Below are 21,306 nucleotides of genomic sequence, written 5' to 3' on the forward strand. Positions count from 1 at the left end.
TACATTTTGAAATTTCTGTCATAATTCACATAGCTAAATATCATCTAGAATTTCTAAGCATTTTTTCTGACTTTTCAATATCAGGAGGTCACTATGATGACAAATCCTTTGTTACTCATTACCAGCAATACAAGTAACACAGGATACCAAGTAGATCCAAAAAAAAAACCCAGAGCTGTCGAGTCGATTCCGACTCATAGCGACCCTATCAGACAGAGTAGAACTGCCCCATAGAGTTTCCAAAGAGTGCCTGGTGGATTCGAACTGCTGACACTTTGGTTTAGGAAAAGCCAAATCAGAAAAAATAATTCTTGATTTTTTAACTCAAATTTCAGTAATTTACTGCATATTGCCACCTCAGAACTTGAGAAAATGATTTTAAAATCTAAGTGGGCACAAATATTATGGCTACATGGATGCAACAGTCATTCATAGTTTCACTGGTGCTAGAAATGCCAAACTACTCAAGGGGTCACATTTCCTGAATGTAGAACATGTAATTTTAAGCAGCCTTATTTCTCTGCGTGTGTGTATCTGTGTATGCATACTCATGTATATATACATATACAGTCACACATACATATATGCCCAATAAAATAGTAAGTTATTTGTAAATATTAGCAAATATTTTTAAATAGCAGGAACAATATATTTAAAATTTAAAACTTGTTTTATAGGCAGAACAAATAATATATGTACAACAAAGAAAAACATAAAATCCAAAAACAGTACTGATGGCTGCACATGATGAACATAATGTCTCTAAATTGTGCAAGTGAAAATGTTGAACTGACAAATGTTGTGCTATGTATGGTTTTTGTTTTCTGTTTTCACACACAAAAAAACAAATCAATAAAGGTCTACTTAATTTTGACCTTAACTAAAATAGCTACAGGATGGCGGGGGGAAAGTTTTCTAATATGAATTACTTAAGTCTCCCTACAACTACTGAGTTGAAATTACTTATTTCCCTATGACGCACACAACTTTTTAAGTCCTTCACCTTTACTTGCCTAATATGCCTCTGACTTCTCTTTACCTTTCAAGAATTTAATTTTTGAGAGTCTATACAATCAACTCTTTGGCAACGGGTTTTATTTTTCATACAAGGTTTGAAAGGAGCCCTGGTGGCACAGTGGTTAAGTGCCTGGCTGCTAACCAAAAGGTGGTGGTTCAAACCTACCAGCTGTTCCACAGGAGAAAGATGTGGCAGTCTGCTTCCACAAAGATTGAAGTTGTTGTTAGGTGTTGTTGAAATGGTCTAACTCACAGCAGCCCTATGTAGAGTAGAATTGAAAACACTGCCCAGTCCTGTGCCACCTTCATAATTGTTGTGATGTGTGAGTCCGTTGTTGCAGCCACTATGTCAATCCATCTGGTTGAAGGTCTTTCTCTTTTTTTGCTGACCCTCTGCTTTACCAAGCATGAGTCCTCCTCCAGGGACTAGTCCCTCTCGATGACCCACCCAAAGTACGAGGTGAACACTCTTATTCAACATTGTGCTAGAGGTCCTAGCCAGAGCATTTAGGCTAGACAAAGAAATAAAGGGCATTCGGATCAGCAAGGAAAAAGTAAAAGTATCTCTATTTGCAGATGACATGATCTTACACACAGAAAACCCTAAGGAATCCTCCAGAAAACTACTGAAACTAATAGAAGTGTTCCGCAGAGTCTCAGGTTACAAGATAAACATACAAAAATCACTTGGATTCCTCTACATCAACAAAAAGAACATCGAAGAGGAAATCACCAAATCAATACCATTCACAGTCGCCCTGAAGAAGACAAAATACTTAGGAATAAATCTTACCAAAGATGTAAAAGACCTGTACAAAGCAAACTATGAAGTACTAGTGCAAGAAACTAAAAGGGACCTGCATAAGTGGAAAAACGTACCTTGCTCGTGGATAGGAAGACTTAACATAGTAAAAATGTCTATTCTACCAAAAGCCATCTATACATACAATGCGCTTCTGATCCAAATTCCAATGATATTTTTTAAAGTGATGGAGAAACAAATCACCAACTTCATATGGAAGGGAAAGAAGCCCCAGATAAGTAAAGCATTACCGAAAAAGAAGAAGGAAGTGGGAGGCCTCACTCTACCTGATTTTAGAACCTATTACACAGCCACAGTAGTCAAAACAGCCTGGTACTGGTACAACAACAGGCACATAGACCAATGGAACAGAATTGAGAACCCAGATATAAATCCAACCACATATGAGCACCTGATATTTGAAAAAGGTCTAGTGTCAGTTAATTGCGGAAAAGATAGTCTTTTTAACAAACGGTGCTGGCATAACTGGATATCCATTTGCAAAAAAATGAAACAGGACCCATACCTCACACCATGCACAAGAACTAACTCCAAGTGGATCAAAGACCTAAACATAAAGACTAAAACGATAAAGATAATGGAAGAAAAAATAGGGACAATGTCAGGAGCCCTAATACAAGGCATAAAGAGAATACAAAACATTACCAAAAATGACGAAGAGAAACCAGATAACTGGGAGCTCCTAAAAATCAAACACCTATGCTCATCTAAAGACTTCACCAAAAGAGTAAAAAGACCACCTACAGATTGGGAAAAAATTTTCAGCTATGACATCTCTGACCAGTGCTTGATCTCTAAAATCTGTATGACGCTGTTAAAACTCAACCACAAAAAGACAAACAACCCAATCAAAAAGTGGGCAAAGGATATGAACATGCACTTCACTAAAGAAGATATTCAGGCAGCTAACAGACACATGAGAAAGTGCTCTCGATCATTAGCCATTAGAGAAATGCAAATTAAAACTAAGATGAGATTCTATCTCACTCTAATAAGGCTGGCATTAATCCAAAAAACACAAAATAATAAATGTTGGAGAGGATGAGGGGAGATTGGAACTCTTAGACACTGCTGGTGGGAATGTCAAATGGTACAACCACTTTGGAAATCTATCTGGCGTTTTCTTAAAAAGTTAGAACTACCATACAATCCAGAAATCCCACTCCTCCGAGTATACCCTAGAGAAATAAGAGCTTTTACACGAACAGATATGTGCACACCCATGTTTATTGCAGCACTGTTTACAATAGCAAGAAGATGGAAGCAACCAAGGTGTCCATCAATAGGTGGTTAAATAAATTATGGTACATTCACACAATGGAATACTACACATCGATAAAGAACAGTGATGAATCTGTGAAACATTTCATAACATGGAGGAATCTGGAAGGCATTATGCTGAGTGAAATTAGTCAGATGCAAAAGGACAAATACTGTGTAAGACCACTATTATAAGTTCTTGAGAAATAGCATAAACTGAGAAGAACACATTCTTTTGTGGTTATGAGAGTGGGAAGGGAGGGGGGGGGGAGAGGGTGATTTACTGATTAGTTAGTAGATAAGAACTGCTTTAGGTGAAGGGAAGGACAATACTCAATACCCAGAAGGTCAGCTCAACTGGACTGGACCAAAAGTAAAGAAGTTTCCTGGATAAACTGAATGCTTCGAAGGTCAGCGGAGCAAGGGCAGGGGTTTGCGAACTACGGCTTAAGGGGACTTCTAAGGCAATTGGCATAATAAACTCTATTATGCAAACAAACAAAAAAAAGAAACAAAGTACAAGGTGAAGTCTCCTCTTCCTCTGTTCTAAAGAGTATTCTGGCTGTATCTGTCCGTGACAGGTTTGTTTGTTCTTGTGGCAGTCCATGGTATATTCAGTATTCTTTGCCAACGCCATAATTTAAAGGCATCAATTTTTCTCTGGTATTCCTTACTCATTGTTCAGCTTTCATATATATATTAAACCAAAACCAAATCTATTGCCATCAAGTAGATTTTGACTCATAGCAACCCTATAGGCCAGAGTAGAACTGCCCCATAGAGTTTCCAAGGAGCTCCTGGTGACTTGGTGATCCGTCAGTTAGCAGCCATAGCACTTAACCACTACACCACCAGGGTTTCCTTTCATATGTATATAAGGCCACTGAAAATACTGTGGCTTGGGTCAAGCACACCTTAGTCCTCAAAGTGTTGTCTTTGCTTTTCACCACTTTAAAAAGATTTTATCCAGCAGATTTGCTCAATACATTGATTTGACTGTTGCTTCCATGGGCTTTCATTGTGGAGCCAAGTAAAATGAAATCCTTCACAACTTCAATCTTTTCTCCATTTATCATGGAGGCAATGGCTGCAATGTTATCAGGTTGCTTATTGGTTCAGCTGTCAGAAGTTTTGTTTTCTTTAGGCTGTAGTGTTTGATCTTCATCAGCAAAGATTACAGCCTTGGAAACCCTGTGAGGCAGTTCTACTCTGTCCTATTGTGAGTCAGAATAGACTAGAAGGCAATGGGTTTTTTCGGATTTATATAAGATTTGAAGGAGCCCTGGAGCACAATGGTTGAGTGCTGGTGCTATCTTAAGTTATCTATCTAGTGCTGCTATAACAGAAATAAGACAAGTGGATGGCTTTAACAAATAGGAATTTATTCTCTCACAGTTCAGCAGGCTAGAAGACTGAATTCAGGGTGCTAGCTCTAGGGGATGGTTTTCTGTGTCAGCTCTGGAGGGAGGTCATTGTCTCTTCAGCTTGTTTCCTGGTTCCTTGGAGATCTCTACATGGTTTGACATCAATCTTCCCCAATCTCTGCTTCTTTGTTTGCTTTTTAAATCTGTTTTGGTATTTCACCTTTGCTGCTTATTTCTGAAGAAATTGTTGGTGTTTGTTATATATATTACAACACAAAATGCTGCACCAGTAATTCTGTAAGTTCCGTCAAGCACTCTAAACCATGGGCTATCAGACTTAATAGTATACCAAAATCACATTAATGACTTGCTAAAACACAGATTTCTGGGCCTATACATAGTTTGATTTAGTACATCTGAGGTGAGGCCCAAGATTTTATATTTCCAACAATTTCCCAGGTGAGGCTAATGCTAGCTGTCCCTGGCCTACACTTTGAAAACCACTGCTCTGACATACCCTCACAATATTGATTGGTCATACTGCTTTCATTAATATGAATCCTAGAATTTGTGGTAAACAAAAGAAACTGTTAATACTGATTCCCAAAGAGCAGAACAGTGTCATCTGACTGGTTGGGCTCACAGATTGATTGCTATTTGTTAATCCAAAACCAAATCCCATTGCCATCTAGTTGATTGTGACTCATAGTGACCCTAAAGGACAGGGCAGAACTACCCCATAGGGTTCCCAAGGGGTTCCTGGTGGATTCAAACTGCTGACCTTTCGCTTACCAACTGTAGCTCTTAAGCACTATGCTACCAGAGTTTCCTGTTACTTGTTAAGTGTTCTATTAAAACAAAATTGTTCAGCATAATATTCAGTCATCTTACCAATTTCTGGCTCTTGAAGTGATGTTCACCACATGAAAAGGCAACGCTGTAAGAATGAACACAACATTGGTTCACATGAGGCAGAGGTCATGTATATATAACCCCATTTTCCAACATCACAATTTCTAACAGCTGCCCTGGCTTCCCTCCCACTCCTCCCTCTACCCATGCTCCATTTGTTCTGATAATTCATTGAGAGACAGGAGAGATGTACTTCCTTTGGACACAGACCCAGAGCTGAAATTCTGCTGCCATCACAGGTTTACCTGGTCTAAATTTCAGCTCTGGGCCTGTGTCCAACGGAAGTACATCTCTCCTGTCTCTCAGGCGGCCTTATCTGAGCCTCCACGTTATAGGATTTTTATCAGTCACTGGGCAGATCCCCAACCCAGGAGTGGTGAGGGAGGGAGGGGAGCCCCAGCAGGGCAGTCAAGTCAAGCATAAAGATCAACTACAGGGCCGGGCTCCCAGCCAATCCCAGTAAAGCCAGTAAAGGTCAGGACTCAAGAACTGCAACCAAAATGCCAAGTTACTTTTTGGCAAGGTGATTCCTATGTCTTACACCATGTCCTCCTGATGATTTAACTAGTTTTAATTATTTACACTTTGAAACTCTTGTTTCTATATAATTTAAGAACTGCGAGAGCTTCATCAAAGCTGTTTTATAACTAGATCGATGTGATTGCACAATTTGACATACTAAATGACACTGAATGCAACTTTAAAAAGTTAACCTTAGAAGAATTTTACCTTCATTTAAAAAAAAAAAAAAACCAGGTGTCTCAATTCTTTTTCTACGTCCTCGACTCCTGGTAACTTTTACCAAATCGCACCATGATAAGGGCCCATTTTATGTCAATGTCTACTGTTATTCGGTACCTTGGTGCCACAGAGTCAATTTCTACTCATAGTGACTTCATGTGAGAGTAGACCTGTCCCCACAGTGTTTCCTAGGCTGTAATCTTTACACGAGTATAGCTGGTCTTTCTCTCACAGAGCTGCCAGGCAGGTTTGAATTGCCAACCTTTTGGTTCGCAGCCCAGTGGCTTAACCATCCCGCCACCAGGGGCTTCTTCAAGCCCTCCAAACTGGGCACAAAGGGATATTAAGGTACAAAGTGGTAACTGACTCCAGGGAAGGCTCTTGTGATGCAGAGGTGGTGATAATCTCTACAGACTCAATATGCTGTGAATTTATGCTGAACTTTTAAGTGCTCTCAAAAACAGAAAACTTATCTAAAAGAGAATTAGAAATACTAATAAAACAAACTCTTTATGAAGGTAAATGGAAAAAATAAATTTAAAGGATATGCCCGTCAAAGAACTCACAAATGACTTCTCTGAAATACAAGTTGCAAATTCCCAGGATTATCAATATAGCCACAAAATGAAGCAATCTGCATCCCACTGCTCCATAGATTTGTAGTGGTTAACAGCCTGGCTGCTTACCAAAAGATCAGCAGTTGGAATCCACCAGTCGTTCCCTGAAAACTCTATGGGGCAGTTCTACTCGGTCCTACAGGGTTGCCAAGAATTGGAACTGAGTCAATGGCAACAGGTTTGATTTTTTTGGCCCCACAGAACGAATTAAGAAGTGGGTAAATGAAGACAATCAAGTACGTTTATGTTTATCAGATTTAATAAAACTGCATTTTTTTCCTTAACAAAAAGCATTAACTTAGTACTGGTATCAAACAGACTAAACATTCATTAACAGGAAAATATTCTTATTTTTATTTTTGCATGTTATTCTCAAGTACACATTTACAATAGTGTCACACTTCCCTATGTGAATTTCTTTTAAAGTATTTTATACTTATTTTACAATGTATACAGAGAAGGAACATACAATATTTAATCGGATATTTCAATAGAACAATAACTTATATTATGTTCTTGTAAATATCTGTACCTCTTTAAAGCATTGAACTGAAACAACTACTTTTTTAGCTTCGCTAATTAAATTGTCTTAAGTATAAAACCAGCCTGTAACAAATGTTAGTATGTAACGGTAACTGCAATTTTTTTATACATGTTTTACCATATTCACTTGACCAAACCCTTTGTTGTCTTTTAAAGGTTTCAGTATTGTGCTTCAAAACAAAACAACTGTGATGACTCCAGACTATGTAAAAGAAACGAAGTATGTCAAGTGTTGTGTTCTTTATCTTTCAGTTTGTTTCTTAAAATATATTTAAACGGCTAATTATATTTTCTCTATTAATTTTATGGAATGTTTTCAAATTCTTAAATTTCAATTTTTTTAAATTTTCTCTTGTATTACTCTAGGGAAAAATACAAAATCAAGGAAGATTTAAAAGACTTAAAAAAAAAAAGGAAAAAACAGCATTCAGGACAATGGATGACATTTAAAATGTGCGGGCCAGGTATGGGAGTTAACTCAGCACAAAGGTTCCAAAATTCATGCCTCGGCTTTGGTTAGCAATAGATTTGAATTCCTACGTGCCTAATGAAATTAAACAAACTTGTACTTAAGAGGCTGCAACACCAAATATTTGTATTTCTTACTCTATAAATAAAACTCTTGGCTATGATTATTAGTGGCACAGAAAAAGGTAAAACCTGACAGCAAGAATGGAACGTAACACCACAATGAAGTGGAGCAAAGTAGATATTAAGTGAGAAGAAAAACCTCTTAATATATGTTGCTAACACTTATGTTAAAGGACCTAAAAAGTGTTTTATTTTCCAAAATTGTTAACGCAACCAAATTCTAATTAACTGCTCAAATTCATTTTATATTATATTCATGTTCATAACGGCTTAAAATACATCAATTCAATAAAAAAACAAAACTGTGAAAGATTTGGTAATGTCAGACCTCAGGTTTTCATTGTATATTTAAAACACCTTTATCTTCTAATCAAAGCCAACTTTTAAACTTTGCTAACAGTAGCCTTTTCTGTCTAAGACAGAACAAAGCACACTAAAATATGCCAAGTTTTAGTTCGCTAATTAGCAACCATCCTCAGTTACTGGCATTTAGTTCACTGGTGGGCTCAGAGAGAAAACTGAGGGTGGTTATGTCTACACATTCAGCTTCTCAGAAAAATACAAAGCCATGAAGCTGAAACTGTATGGAAAAACATTTTATCTGGAAACATCTTCTATTTCTCAATTACCAAAGAAATTTAAAATAAAGTACCTTTACTCTTTAAAGATCCTGAAGGATAATTAATAATTTTCCTTCTATTTCTTCACCAGAGTAGTCTCGCTGAATAGCAAGTTTACAAAATGCTGTCATGAATCCCTAGATCTTTCAGGTTACTGTAAATTTGATACTTTTCATGCAGATTTAAAATTTGGGATTGTGTATAAATATGTAAAATAAGCAACACACAGCTAGACTACATTTACACATCAAGTTTCAAAAAGATCTTGTGAGCCTAATTTTCCTCAAAAAGATTCCAAAATTTAGTGTACAATAAGCCTCACTTTCAGAATGCAACTGTTCCAAGACAAACAGCATGAATGGAACAATAAAATGAACAGGAATGAGCAAAGCTTTTCAATGAGATTTTCTAAAAGTTTGCTCTGCTAGAAACCTAACAATACAAAGAATGTCAAAGGAAACATATTTGCCTGCTAAACAAAATGAAAATTAAATACAAATCTAACTATTCTTCCATGTTCAACAATGTCCGGCTCAAACAGGAAGTTTCACTGTCATGTCATCGGAAAATGTTAAGGCAAAGGAAATGATTTTTTTATCACAATTAAAGCTGACAGTACAATCTCCCCTTTATATTAGCAGATGTCTCTGTTGTATGTAAAGATTTTTTATGTGTGCGAGGAAAAGCCGAAAAAATTATCTTTAGAGTTACCAACCTTAAATTATTTTAGCTTTAAGTCAAGAGTCTTAGAAGAATACCATGAAGGTGAATGAAGTATTTAAATAAACAGTAAAACTTCTAAGACTGTAAAGTTCATTACAGTTTCTGGGGCTATGAATTAAAAGCAACTGAATTTTTGTCACTTTTCCTCACTATACAAACTGGAAAGAATTCAGAACACTATCTTGAATAACAGGTAAAGAAAAGTTAACTAGAGGCAATAATCCTATTGGCACACAGCAGAAATCAATGTACACAGTACTGTATGTGAATGACACTGCGTTTAAAATCAATTTTCTGTTTTACGGTGGGTATCTCTACAAAAGACTGTAAGGAGTACAGTTAGGGCAGGCCAACTTCTTTATGATGCCTCATTATGTGCTGGTTCTTTTCTGAAGGTCTCCGGAACCCTTTCTTGCAGTGCTCACAACGGTGAGGATAGTCTTTCGTATGAATGGAAATAACGTGCCGTTTAAAGCCTGAGGCATCCGTAGTGCTATACTCACAGTACTCACACTGATACACTTTCCTGCCACTGTGGGTCTTCATATGCTTCTTAAGCTCATTCTGTTGCCTAAATCCCTTTCTACATCTCTTACACCTAAATGGAAGATCCTTTGTGTGGACTGAGAGAATGTGGCGACTTAGAACAAATGGGTCTGCAATCTTAAAGTCACAATGTCTACACTGGTGCATTTTTTTACCCTTGTGGGCAGCCACATGTTTCTTGAGTTCTGAAGGCCTGTGAAAGCCCTTATCACACATGTCACACTTGTGGGGGTAGTCCTTCGTGTGAACTGAAATTATGTGTCGTTTCAAATCACTTGAGTTCGAACTCTTGTGGTCGCAATGCAAACACTGGTGTGTTTTGCTTTCTTGGTGGATAACAGCATGTTGCTGCACCTCTTTGGTATCCGAGAAAGTCAGAAGACAAATGTCACACCTATATGGCATCTCTTTACTATGCTTAGTTTTTACATGAGTTTTCAAGTTAGAAGAGTCTGCAGACCTATATTCGCAGTACTGGCATTGGTAGGGTTTCTCCCCAGTATGGATTCGCATGTGCTTTTTCAGCTCTGAAGGGTGACGAAAACCTTTACCGCACTCCACACAAATATGAGGAAAGTTCTTGCTATGGACTGCCAAAAGGTGGCGATTCAATAGCCCCTGCTCAGCTGTCTCGTATTCACAGAATTTACACTTGTGCATTTTGCTGGATCCCTTTTCCTTATGCACCATTTTGTGAGTAAACAAAGCCCCAGTGTGAGAGAAATGCTTCCCACACTCATCGCATTCAATGGCCTTCTCGGCCTTGCTGGTCAACTTGTGGCTCTCTAGGTGGTTGTGTAAACTTATCTTCTTGTTGGTAGTGTAATCACAGTCAGTACAGCGGTATTTCTTCTTGGTAAGATGTTCAGGATGGTTTTTCATGTGCCTTTTCAAGAAGCCTCTCGACTTAAACTTCTTCCCACAAATCATGCAAGGATAAACAGTCAAGGGATGTCCATCAGGGCCAATAATTATTGCTAGCAAAAGGAAAAGAAAGGCAAATGCAAGATCAAAGTTGTTTTCTTCAAGAATTTAAATTGTGTGTTCTGAACCTAAAATATACCATTTACCACTTAAAATTCCTTTGTTTTTCAACATGAACGATTTAACAACCTAGTCATAAAGAAAACCTGGTCTGGAAAGTTCATTCAGTATTACTATACCAATCTATCTCCAGTCTAAAAAATATAAATCAGAAGTTACATCAATTTAGAGACCTGCATAAAAATCATTTATTAAATTAAAATTCACTACTTCTGCTTTGATTATTCAAAGAAAATATATGCTTAAAGTTTAACTACACCTATAAAAATCTTTTAGTATGCAAATATATACACAAAATATACAAGAAAGGAGTTTGTCCTATGTGCAAGTACTTGTCCTGCTCCTCTGTAAATTATGCTTGCTCTATACTAACATAGTTAGATTTTTAAATTTACGTTAATTAATCCATTTTAGGGATCCTTGTCTATATAATCACTGTGGGGGGGGGGGGGAGATCACCTGAGCCTTTTAACTGTTTATCCTGAAGGTTTTAGTCACCATTTGTTTCTTTTTATCTAAGAAAATCATTCATGAATATCACTGAATTCTTAAAATGATGTTTTATGATTCAATACAGAAAAGCTGGATACGGTCTAGCAGCTAAAATGCCATCAGAACACCTCTGTGGACACATACTAGATTCAGTCTGGGAGCTGGCACAGAACTCTGTGCTGTGGAACTTGTGAGCCCTCACCTGTTTGGTACTGCCTGGAATCAGGTCTTCTCCTTTTCTTTGGTTTCTGTTTAGTCACTCTGCCAAGCCCAGCAGACTCATCTATGTGCAAGAGGGCACTTGCAGTGCCATTCCGGTTTTCAATTCCATCAGAATTATTACCTAACAATGCGCATTAGAAAAAAAATTATACAGTATTATAAATGATAAAGAACTAGGGATTCTTTATTAAGCACAACAGTGAAAAATAAGTCATGACAATCATGTCAGGAAACGTCCCTTTCTCAGTAATGGGCTTTGTGAGCACATTTAGAGCAGGATCGTAGGAAATGTCTAACTTTCAGATATTGTAAGAAGTACACAGGCTTTCACAAGCTGAAACTTTTCATCTTGATTATAGCTGGCACATAACTTTAAAATTTTGTAGACAACCAGGGAATCCACAGGGCAGAATGCTGACATGGGTTTTTTAGGTTTGAAAGCTAGACATGATTCCAGGCATGAAGGAAGTGGCTGTTAATATTAAAGGCAAAAAGTAGACTTTATAATGCCGTTCTATTTTTACTTATATAACAATATTGGCACTTCAGAGATCTGAAATCTAAGACCATGAATTCAAGTTAAAAAACCAATGCAAGCCTAAGAGTGGTTATGTGACTTACCATAAGCAGCTGCCCATGCTATCGGCACAAAAGTTTTAATTTCACTGTCATCCATTTGCTGTTCATGCACAGCAGCAGCTGCTGCTGCAGCAACAGCAGCATCCTCCTCTCCTACTATCACTTCCATATAAACTTCATCAGCGATTTCAGCAACATCTAAATACAGAATAAAAAAAAACTTTTGTAACTGTCTTTAAGGAGATCACAAAGAAAAGATACTGATTTGAATTCAATTAACAGACAAATACAAAGTTCAAATGTTGCACATCTAGAACACTGCTTTCCCTTAAGAAGCATTCAATAAATGAATCACATTTATTGGATTTCACATTTTTTTTTTAAAGCAACATTCTAAGAATATGCAGTTACTGATGTACTTCCTTGGAATGTGGCATCGTAATTATCTCAGAAATAGTGCTGCTTGTTTCCTTGCATACAAAAGAAAAAAAAAGTACAGAAACAAAACTGTCTCCCACAGAAAGGGCGCTACTTACTTAAATCTTCATCTTCTTGCTGAGAGTCATTTACAGTCATATAAACCATCTTTTCCCTTGGAACACGAATACTGCTATTCTGATCAAGTAGTTCAACTCCATGATCATTCTCAGGCTCACTTTCTACAATGTCTACCGTCCCACCTACAAGGGAAGATGAGAGCTCCAAAATTTTATTTCCACCTGTTTTGCTTTCTACCTTTTACAATAATTTTATATTCCTACATTGGAATTCTTTTCTAAAAAGTTATCCTCAGAAAAGATTTCAGATGTTCTCAAATTAAGTAACAGCAAAGTAATCAGACTGAAGAATTTGGATCAAGGTATGTCCCTATGCTGAAGGTTTCCTCTTACCTAAGTCATCTTCCCCAGGATCAGCTTTAAAAATATAGACTTTGATGACTTCAGGACAAGTGCCATCTACTTTACAAGGATCGATTTCAGACTCTGTGTCCATGGTTATTCCAGAGGTACCATCGTGTCCCAGTTTGCGGGCATCATCCACTAAAAATGCAGGAAAAACACCACAAATAGTAGCATATACTGAAACAAAATGTTACAGTTTTCAAACAAATATAACCTCTTAACTGCTTCACATAACACTGGATGATTTCACCTAGACAATTAGATGATTCAATAAATACAATTCTAAAAGACTTTTAAAAATGAACATATTAAAGAAAAATCTGATGTAAAGAAAACTTTTGTAAGTAATGAAAAGGTACACTTTGCTTATCTGTAAGGTAAAAACATTGCTGTATTATAAATATTCTTAAAATACTGACAAGTGAAGACACTGGAAGAAATGTCCTAACAGTAAAATCAGCAACTCTTCATGTACATAAATTATCAGCACTACCTCATGGCCACTATTTATGAGTATTATTTGTTCTTATCTGTTTCCATTAGACTGTACATTTTTAAATAATCAAAACTTGACTGCCTGAAAGGTACACTGCAATGAAATAGCCAATGTAAACTCTAGTATTGTTTAAATTTGAAACTACACACACATTACATACACACAAATGCACACATACTTGAGTTCATGAAGGTAATAAGTCTGGTTCTTAGCTGGCAAATGCAGCAAATTATATCAACATTTTTTTCATGTCTTAATGAAAGCAGCCTGTTTTATGGTTATTTTACTTCTTACAAAAGCCACCCTTAACAACAGAGTTAAGTATAACTTCCAATAGTACACACTCAAACAGTATACACAGATGGCACAAACGGTTAAGTGCTCAACTACTAATCAAAAGACTGGCAGTCTAACCCACCCAGAGGTCCCTTGGAAGACAGACCTAGTGGTCTGCTTCCAAAAGGTTGCAGCCCTGAAAACCACATAGAACAGCTCTACTCTGTACAAGTGTGGTCATCATGAGTCAGAATCAACTTGTAAGCAAATAACAACACAGTGAATACAACAAACATTATATATTTCAAGCTTTATATAGTAAATGTGATATGATGCTTAGGACTTGGAAAATTAACAAAAATAAAAAACGCTGTCATAAAGCAACAGATTCTGGATTGGATTAAGTACCAAAAATATAAGCTCCATGTAATGTAACTTCTCAGTCCCACCCAGTCCTAGGCAACCACTGATCTACTTACTTTGTCTTTACAGGTATTCCAATTTTGGGCATTCTGTGTTTTTTCTTAGCATAATGTTTTCAAGACTCATCCATGCTGTAGCATGAATCACTGCTTCATTTCCCCTTATGTTTGATATTCTATTCTATGGATAGACCATTTTGTTTAACTCATCAATTGAAGAACATTTGGGTTGTTTCCACTCATTTCCTTCAAATACCGGTTGCATTTTAAAAAAAACCTTACAGAAACATAAAACTGTCTCCCACAGAAAGGTCACCTACTTACTTAAATCTTCATCTTCTTGCTGAGTCATTTACAGTCAAATATGAATGCTGCTATGCACATTCGTGCACAAGTTTTTCTGTGGACATATGTTTTGAATTCTCTTGTGTATATCCCTAGGAATGGAATAGTTGAGTAACATGGTAACTTTTTAATGAACTGCCAATCTTTTACAAAGTTGCTGTACAGTTTTTCATTCCTATGAGCAATTTATAATGGTTACAAATCCTTCACATCCTTGCCAACACTTTTCTTTTTCATCATAGCCATCCTGGTGGATGTGAAGTGGTATCTTGCAGTTTTGATTTTCATTCCCCTATTAACACATGAGAGGTCCCTGGGTAGGACAAACAGTTTGCATTTAACTAGAAGTCTAAAAGTTGGCTGTTTTAACTCACCCGACAGAGCCATGACAGAAAGGCCTGGCAATCACTTCCACAAAGAGCCCAAAACACCCTATGTAGCAGTTCTACTCTGAAAAAGATGGTGTTGCCATGAGTCATGATCGGCTCATGGCAACGGGGTTTTTTTTTTTTTTTTTTAAAGGACTAACACGGGAAGGCAGGGTGGTTCACCGGGAGAATTCTATCCTTCCATGAAGAAGATCTGGGTTTGATCTCAAGCCAATGAACCTCAAGTGTACCTACCATCTGTCTCAGTGGAGGCTTGTGGGCTGCTAAGATCCTGAACAGATTTAAGCAGAGCTTCCAGATTAGGAAAAGGCCCGGTGACCTACTTCTGAAAAATCAGCAATGAAAACCCTGTGGATCAATGGTGAAATACACACAGCTTGACAAAGCTAAACTGTCACTAAAAAGCACACAAGAAAACAGGACCTGAAGGTGATTGCCATGCCACATATAATTTTGAAGCAATAGCAAAAACAACCAAACAAAATAAGGTGTGGCTATGTGTGTGTGTGTGTATATATATATATATATGAAGGCATATATGTGTACAGGTATGTACATATGTATATGCATACAGGTTTATGAATAAACACGTATATGGATCTATGTGACTATGAACATGTACCCATATATGATACGGCTCATAGTTAAATACTTTAGACTAACAAAATACAACCTGTGACTGGACTTCTGGATTTGAAGGATTAGGACCACAGCCTCATGGGACATACCAGTCAGCTGGCATTATACAGTTCATGGAGTTACGTTCTATATCCTAGTTTGGTGAGTAGTATCCGGGGTCTAAAAAGTATGTGAGTGGGCCATCTAAGATACAGCTATTGGTCTCTACTCACCCAGAGCAGAACAGAAAGAAGGAAAACAAAGGCTGAAAGAAGAAACCAGCCTAAAGGACAAATGGTCTATACAAATCACATACTCATCTACTATCCTAAGAACAGAAGTACATAGTGCCTGGCTACTAATACCCAAATATTCTAATCAGGCCCACAACAAATGGACCCTGATAGAATAGTAGATAAAAGTGGAATAGAACCTCAAACTCCTAAAAACAAAAAAAGCCTTACCGGACTGGCTGAGGCTGGAGGACTCCTCAAGACTAGTGCTTGAAGTAAATTAATGGAAAAGGAACAACCTGACGGACATAACTACTATGTTCACGTATTATGAAGAATGTAATCTATGTCACTGAACAACCTGAGTAGAAATTCTTGAACAGGAGCATAAACTACTGTGTAAACCTTCACAGAACACAATAAACTACTATTAAAAAAATAAAAACAAAAACCTATGGATAGAAATGATGCAATCCTGCTGTGCATGGGTTTACCATGAGTCAGAGACCAACTCAATAGCAGTTAACTACAACAATCACTAATGAATGATGTTCAAGTTTCTCTTCATGTACGCATCTGGCCGCTTGTAAATGTGCTTTTAAGAAACGTCTATACAAATCATTCGCTCATTTTTAAGTTGGATTGTCTTTTTGTTATTGAATTTTTAAAGTTTTTATATATATCCTGGGCCCTCAATCTATTTATTGGATGTACAACTTGCAAACAGTTTCTCCCATTCTCTGGGTTATCTTTTTCTTAACTGTGTCCTTGAAACGCTACACTTTAATGACAATGAAATTCAATTTTTTTTTTCTCCTTTTGTTGCTTCTGCTTTTGGAGCCATTGCTGACTAATTGAAGATAAAGAATATTTACACCTGTGTTTTTTTCTTAAGTGTTTTATAATTTTAGGTCTTTTCATTGAGGTAGCTGATCTGTTTTGAGTGAACTTTTGCATATGGTATAAGGTAGGGGACCACTTTCATTCTTTTGTATATGGATATCCACTATCTTAGCACTATTTGTTAAAAAGGCTTATTTCCACACTGAATTTAGACACCCTCGTCAAAAAAAATCAGCTGGCCAAAGGATCGTGGGTTTATTTTGGACTATTAATTCTATTTCATTGATGCATGTATCTATCCTTCTGTCAGTATGAATTACTGCAGCCTTTTTGTGTAGCTGGGATTATAGTTTGGCTGGATATAAAGCTCTTGATTGACAAGTGTCTTCTTTCAGCATGTTTACTGTTATCCCATTGCCTTCTCACCTGTTTCTGATGATAAATATCAATTTTTTTGAAGAAGGATCACCTGCATGTGATGACTGACTTTTTCTCGCTATTTCGAAGATTCTTTGGGTTTCAACAGGTTGATTATGCTGCATCTAGAGGTGGAGCTGTTTGAGGCTATTCTATTTGGAGTTTGTTGAGTTCTTAGCTTACGTATGTAGGTTAACGTTTTTCATCAAATTTAAAGTTTTCACACCCAGTACTTCTTTAAATATTATTTTGACTCAGCTCTTTCTCTCGTCTCTTTTGATGCTTCCATTAGGCACGTGTTAGTATGCTAGACGGTATTCCATAGGTCCCTGAGGCTATCCACTTTTCTCCAATCCTTTTGTTTCTCAGCCTGGAAAATCCTTCTTTAAATTTACTGATTTTTCTGCCTCAAATCTACTTTTCAGCCCAGTTTGTGAGATTTTCATTTCAGTCATATACTTTTCAAATTTAGCTTCTTTCCTGAGGCTAAGAGTTTAATATCTACCTCCCTTTATTGCCTAGTGTATCTTTGTTGAAACACTGTATCTCTTGTAAGATTTTCTAAACACATTTTAGAGTTCTATATAAAAACACATCAATTCTAGTGTAACAAACGCCTCTTTCTAAATTTTATCAAATTTAAAAAAATGATCAACATTCCTCTATAAAATATCCAGTAAATAAAACTTTTCTCCCTTTTCAGAAACATTCTCTTGTAGATATTTATTTTTTAAACTCCAAAATTTATTCTGTGTTTTAACCAAATGGTCTGATCGGGAGCATACAATGGCAAGATACATACATATCTAATAATTAGCCTACAGAAGAAAGGAAAAAACAAATAAATGATTACTTATACAAAAAAATAAAATAATGACTATTTCACCATACTTTCTGTACTGGTAGGCACTAGAATCAAAGTAACCGTTATGCTGAATGAATACTCAGAATGTATGCATTAAACACCTAATATGCATAGGGTTTGATGGGGAAAACACATAAGTAGGTAAGACAGAAGTACGTTAAGATCGTGTCCTCAAGAAATATAATCAAAGAGAGGCTAAAGAGAGGGAAATATAATAAGTTACTGATTGATGGATACCGAGTTTGTCTGGGGTAAGGAAAAGTTCTGGAAACAGAGTGGTAATGACTTTACAACATTGTGAATGCATTTAAAGTCACTGAATCATACACTTACACATGGTTAAAATGCAAATTTTATGTTACAATATTTTACCACTATACATATAAACACATACACGCATATATAAAGAAGAAACAATCTATTTAGAATCAAGTACGAAGATTAGATAAAGACATCATCTTGATCTCAAAGGCATTTATGCTGCTACAAAAAGGATTCAGGTCTAGATATGCTTCTGATATTGTTAGTTGCCACCAAGTTGATTCCAGCTTAGGGTGACCCCATGTTTGCAGAGTAGAACTACTCCACAGGGTTTTCAAGGTTATGACCTTTTGGAACCAGATCACCAGGCCTGTCTTCCAGAGCACCTTTGGATGGGTTTGAGCCACCAGCCTTTCAGCTACTAGTCAAGCACTTAACCATATGCACCACCCAGCCACCTATGAAAACAGTATAAACAATGCAAACTCTTCTTTGTGAGTCTTCATTCTTAAGTGAGACCTTCCAAAGAGACAAAAACAACCAAGATGGATACCAAAGACTTTATGAAAACTCTATGTTAGGCTCTTAAATAACTTACTGAAAATTCTAAAGACAAAACAGTACTTACACATCTATTTATTTTCTTTGGCCAATTATACTAAGTAGATATACCATAAATTCAGAGACAGTATCATCTCTCCTAACATTATGAAAAGCATTAAGACTGTCAACAGCATCTGAGTTTTCTCTATCATGTATAAAATTTGGCAAAGTTCCTCTAAACACTTACAAAAACCCATCAACCCTAAATACGGTTTTAAGTTATAAGGCATCATGAGAGAAAGTATCTTCCAGGGAGGCAAAAACAAGAGAAATACCAAGAAAACAAATCTCTAGATAACTTCACCTGATGAAAGTACTTTAGATTACACCGTTAAATAGTTATGATAAATAACCCCTCTTCCCTCTTTGTCTTTCACACTGGATTGTAAACTCAAGGGCAAAATCTGTAAGTTCTTCTTAAATAGTCGGTAACAGTCCTTTATAAAAAGAAGTCAATCAATGATTATTAAACCAGGCTCTTGGCACTTATTAAGCAAGTTCAGCTGCAGGTAGAAATTCATCATCATCAGGAAGAAAGGACTTATTATATAAGACTTAAGAATGTCTGTTATTCTACACCCAGCAAAATGCCTGCAAACTCTTTTGCTGTGCTATGCTCAATGATAGTGGGTAAGCGGAAGAGACCTGCAACTTGTATTAATGGGAAAACTGAATTCAATCTATACTATAAATTATTATTCCAAAGACATTAGCAGTCACATAAAATGGTGATTAAGGATATGTTAAAGTTATTTAAATCAACAGACTATGAGGCTAGTCTATAAAGCTGGAATTTCATTAACGTTCTCAGAACGTACGTAAAAATTGAAGTTATAGAGACACCATTGAGGTATTTTAATAACACTGAATTATCATGATTTTCTACCTAAGCAAAACTATGTCCAATCATGTCCTGGATGATAAAGAGGTAAACACAGTCAAGGCTGTCAGCATCCCACAAGGGCAGTGGACAGAATACAAAACCAAATAATGCTAAATTTCTATCAATCTAAACTCACTGTAAGTTAGTTGTTTATAGTCTTGTTCATGGCTACTTTATTTTAGATACTTTTTTTCAAGTTGAACCCCTTTCAAGTTTTAAATGGTAATTCTGACAAGGAGGGTCACAGTTTAGCCATGTCTTTCATGATTTCACAAAGCCCAATCTTATCCAATTAAGCCATTATCTTTCTCAGGAAATTTCATTTTTCTATTCCTTTCTTATATAGAAACAAATCTTTACTCTTAACATCTCACTTTTCTTAACTTTGGCTTATCTCACAAAATGCAAACTGAAACAACAACGTATGTAGGTTTACCCTGATTTTTGAGCTTTAAGTCAAGAATATGTCAACCTTGATTCCAGTTAGAAAAGACAGTACTCAAAACCACCTCTGACAATCACGTTAACCTCAGCACTTACAGGAAATCATAAGGTAGTCCTCACAGTTGCCTTTGTCATCATCTTGCTGGTCCACAGGGATCCCATTGGCATCTATGACTGCTTCAGATGTACAGTCTGCTACCAACACTTCTTCTGAAACTATGTCGGTTGTCAACGTATCAGTGACGATTTCTGCTTCTACTACATTATCATGAACCACATGTTCAACATTCCCAACATCAGGCACACGTATAGGTTCATGTGTCAAGACATGTTCTGGCATAGACATTGAGGCTGAAGTAACGTCAGAAGCTAAAACATCATTTGGCACTGTGCAATGTGTTAAAGAAACTTCTTCGGATATATCTGACTCCAGTACTTGCTCAGGAATAATGACATTTTCAGATACATCTGCTTCTTCTAAGATATCTGAGCACTGAACATTCTCTATAACAACATCCTCAATAACATCTTGGATTACAACGGAGTCGGGGTCTTCAGGAGGAAAGTTATGCACGGTTATGTCTGAATCCACAACATCTGAAACAAAAACAGTTTCTTGTACCTCCACAACAATTTGATCACCAACCATGTGTGTAACATCAGCTCCTTAAAAAAATAAAAATTAAAATGACAGTTCAGGTAGGCATGCAGGGTTATCTCAAATAATATGTTATTTAATTTCTACAGGGAATACAGACTATTTCCTCAGTTTTTTTCAAACATTAAAATAGAGTAAAGAAATAAAGAGGGAATCCATTTTTTATTCTTATCAGAAATTGAAAATTATAACTTAAGAACTTTATTTAAAAAAAAAAAAAAAAAGACATTACTAATCAATGAGCACATAAAGAAATACTAGGGAAACAAAATATGAGGCAGCCACAAAAGAAAAAGACCTATAGAGGGAAAAATCCAGAATATCTGCATAAAAAACTTCCTCAACCACTAAATTTTAAGGGATGATTATAAAAACTGCATAAGTAGCCAAGTTTAGAAAACAAGTATATCACTTTCCTTGATTGCATATGTTTCATTCCTTCTTTTCCTGACTCCCTTCAACACATGGTTTTTCTTTTTTCCATCACTCTTACAGATTTTCTTTTAGTCTTTGTTTTTTTGCTTTCACCTGTCATAATTTTCTCCTTTTGATCTGAT

The 21,306-nt window shown here is 36.5% G+C and overlaps 1 protein-coding gene across 2 annotated transcripts in view; it reads right to left on the reverse strand.

The window, feature by feature from the left end:
* Positions 1-7,019: 7,019 nt before the first annotated feature.
* LOC135229097 (zinc finger X-chromosomal protein-like) overlaps positions 7,020-21,306 on the reverse strand; it is a 42,081-nt gene continuing 27,794 nt past the window's right edge. Inside the window, exons 4-9 of one of the 2 annotated variants that reach the window (XM_064278897.1) lie at positions 20,188-20,757; positions 12,985-13,134; positions 12,631-12,774; positions 12,137-12,292; positions 11,496-11,636; positions 7,020-10,734 (exon numbers count right to left, since the gene is read on the reverse strand). In XM_064278897.1, coding sequence (XP_064134967.1) covers positions 9,551-10,734; positions 11,496-11,636; positions 12,137-12,292; positions 12,631-12,774; positions 12,985-13,134; positions 20,188-20,757 — 2,345 coding nt within the window. In that variant the 3' untranslated portion in view covers positions 7,020-9,550. Of the gene's footprint in view, positions 10,735-11,495; positions 11,637-12,136; positions 12,293-12,630; positions 12,775-12,984; positions 13,135-14,514; positions 14,622-20,187; positions 20,758-21,306 lie in introns of those variants that run through there. The other variant, XM_064278898.1, reaches the window with a different exon arrangement.

Source organism: Loxodonta africana, chromosome Y, assembly GCF_030014295.1.
Source record: "Loxodonta africana isolate mLoxAfr1 chromosome Y, mLoxAfr1.hap2, whole genome shotgun sequence".
NCBI lineage: Eukaryota > Metazoa > Chordata > Mammalia > Proboscidea > Elephantidae > Loxodonta > Loxodonta africana.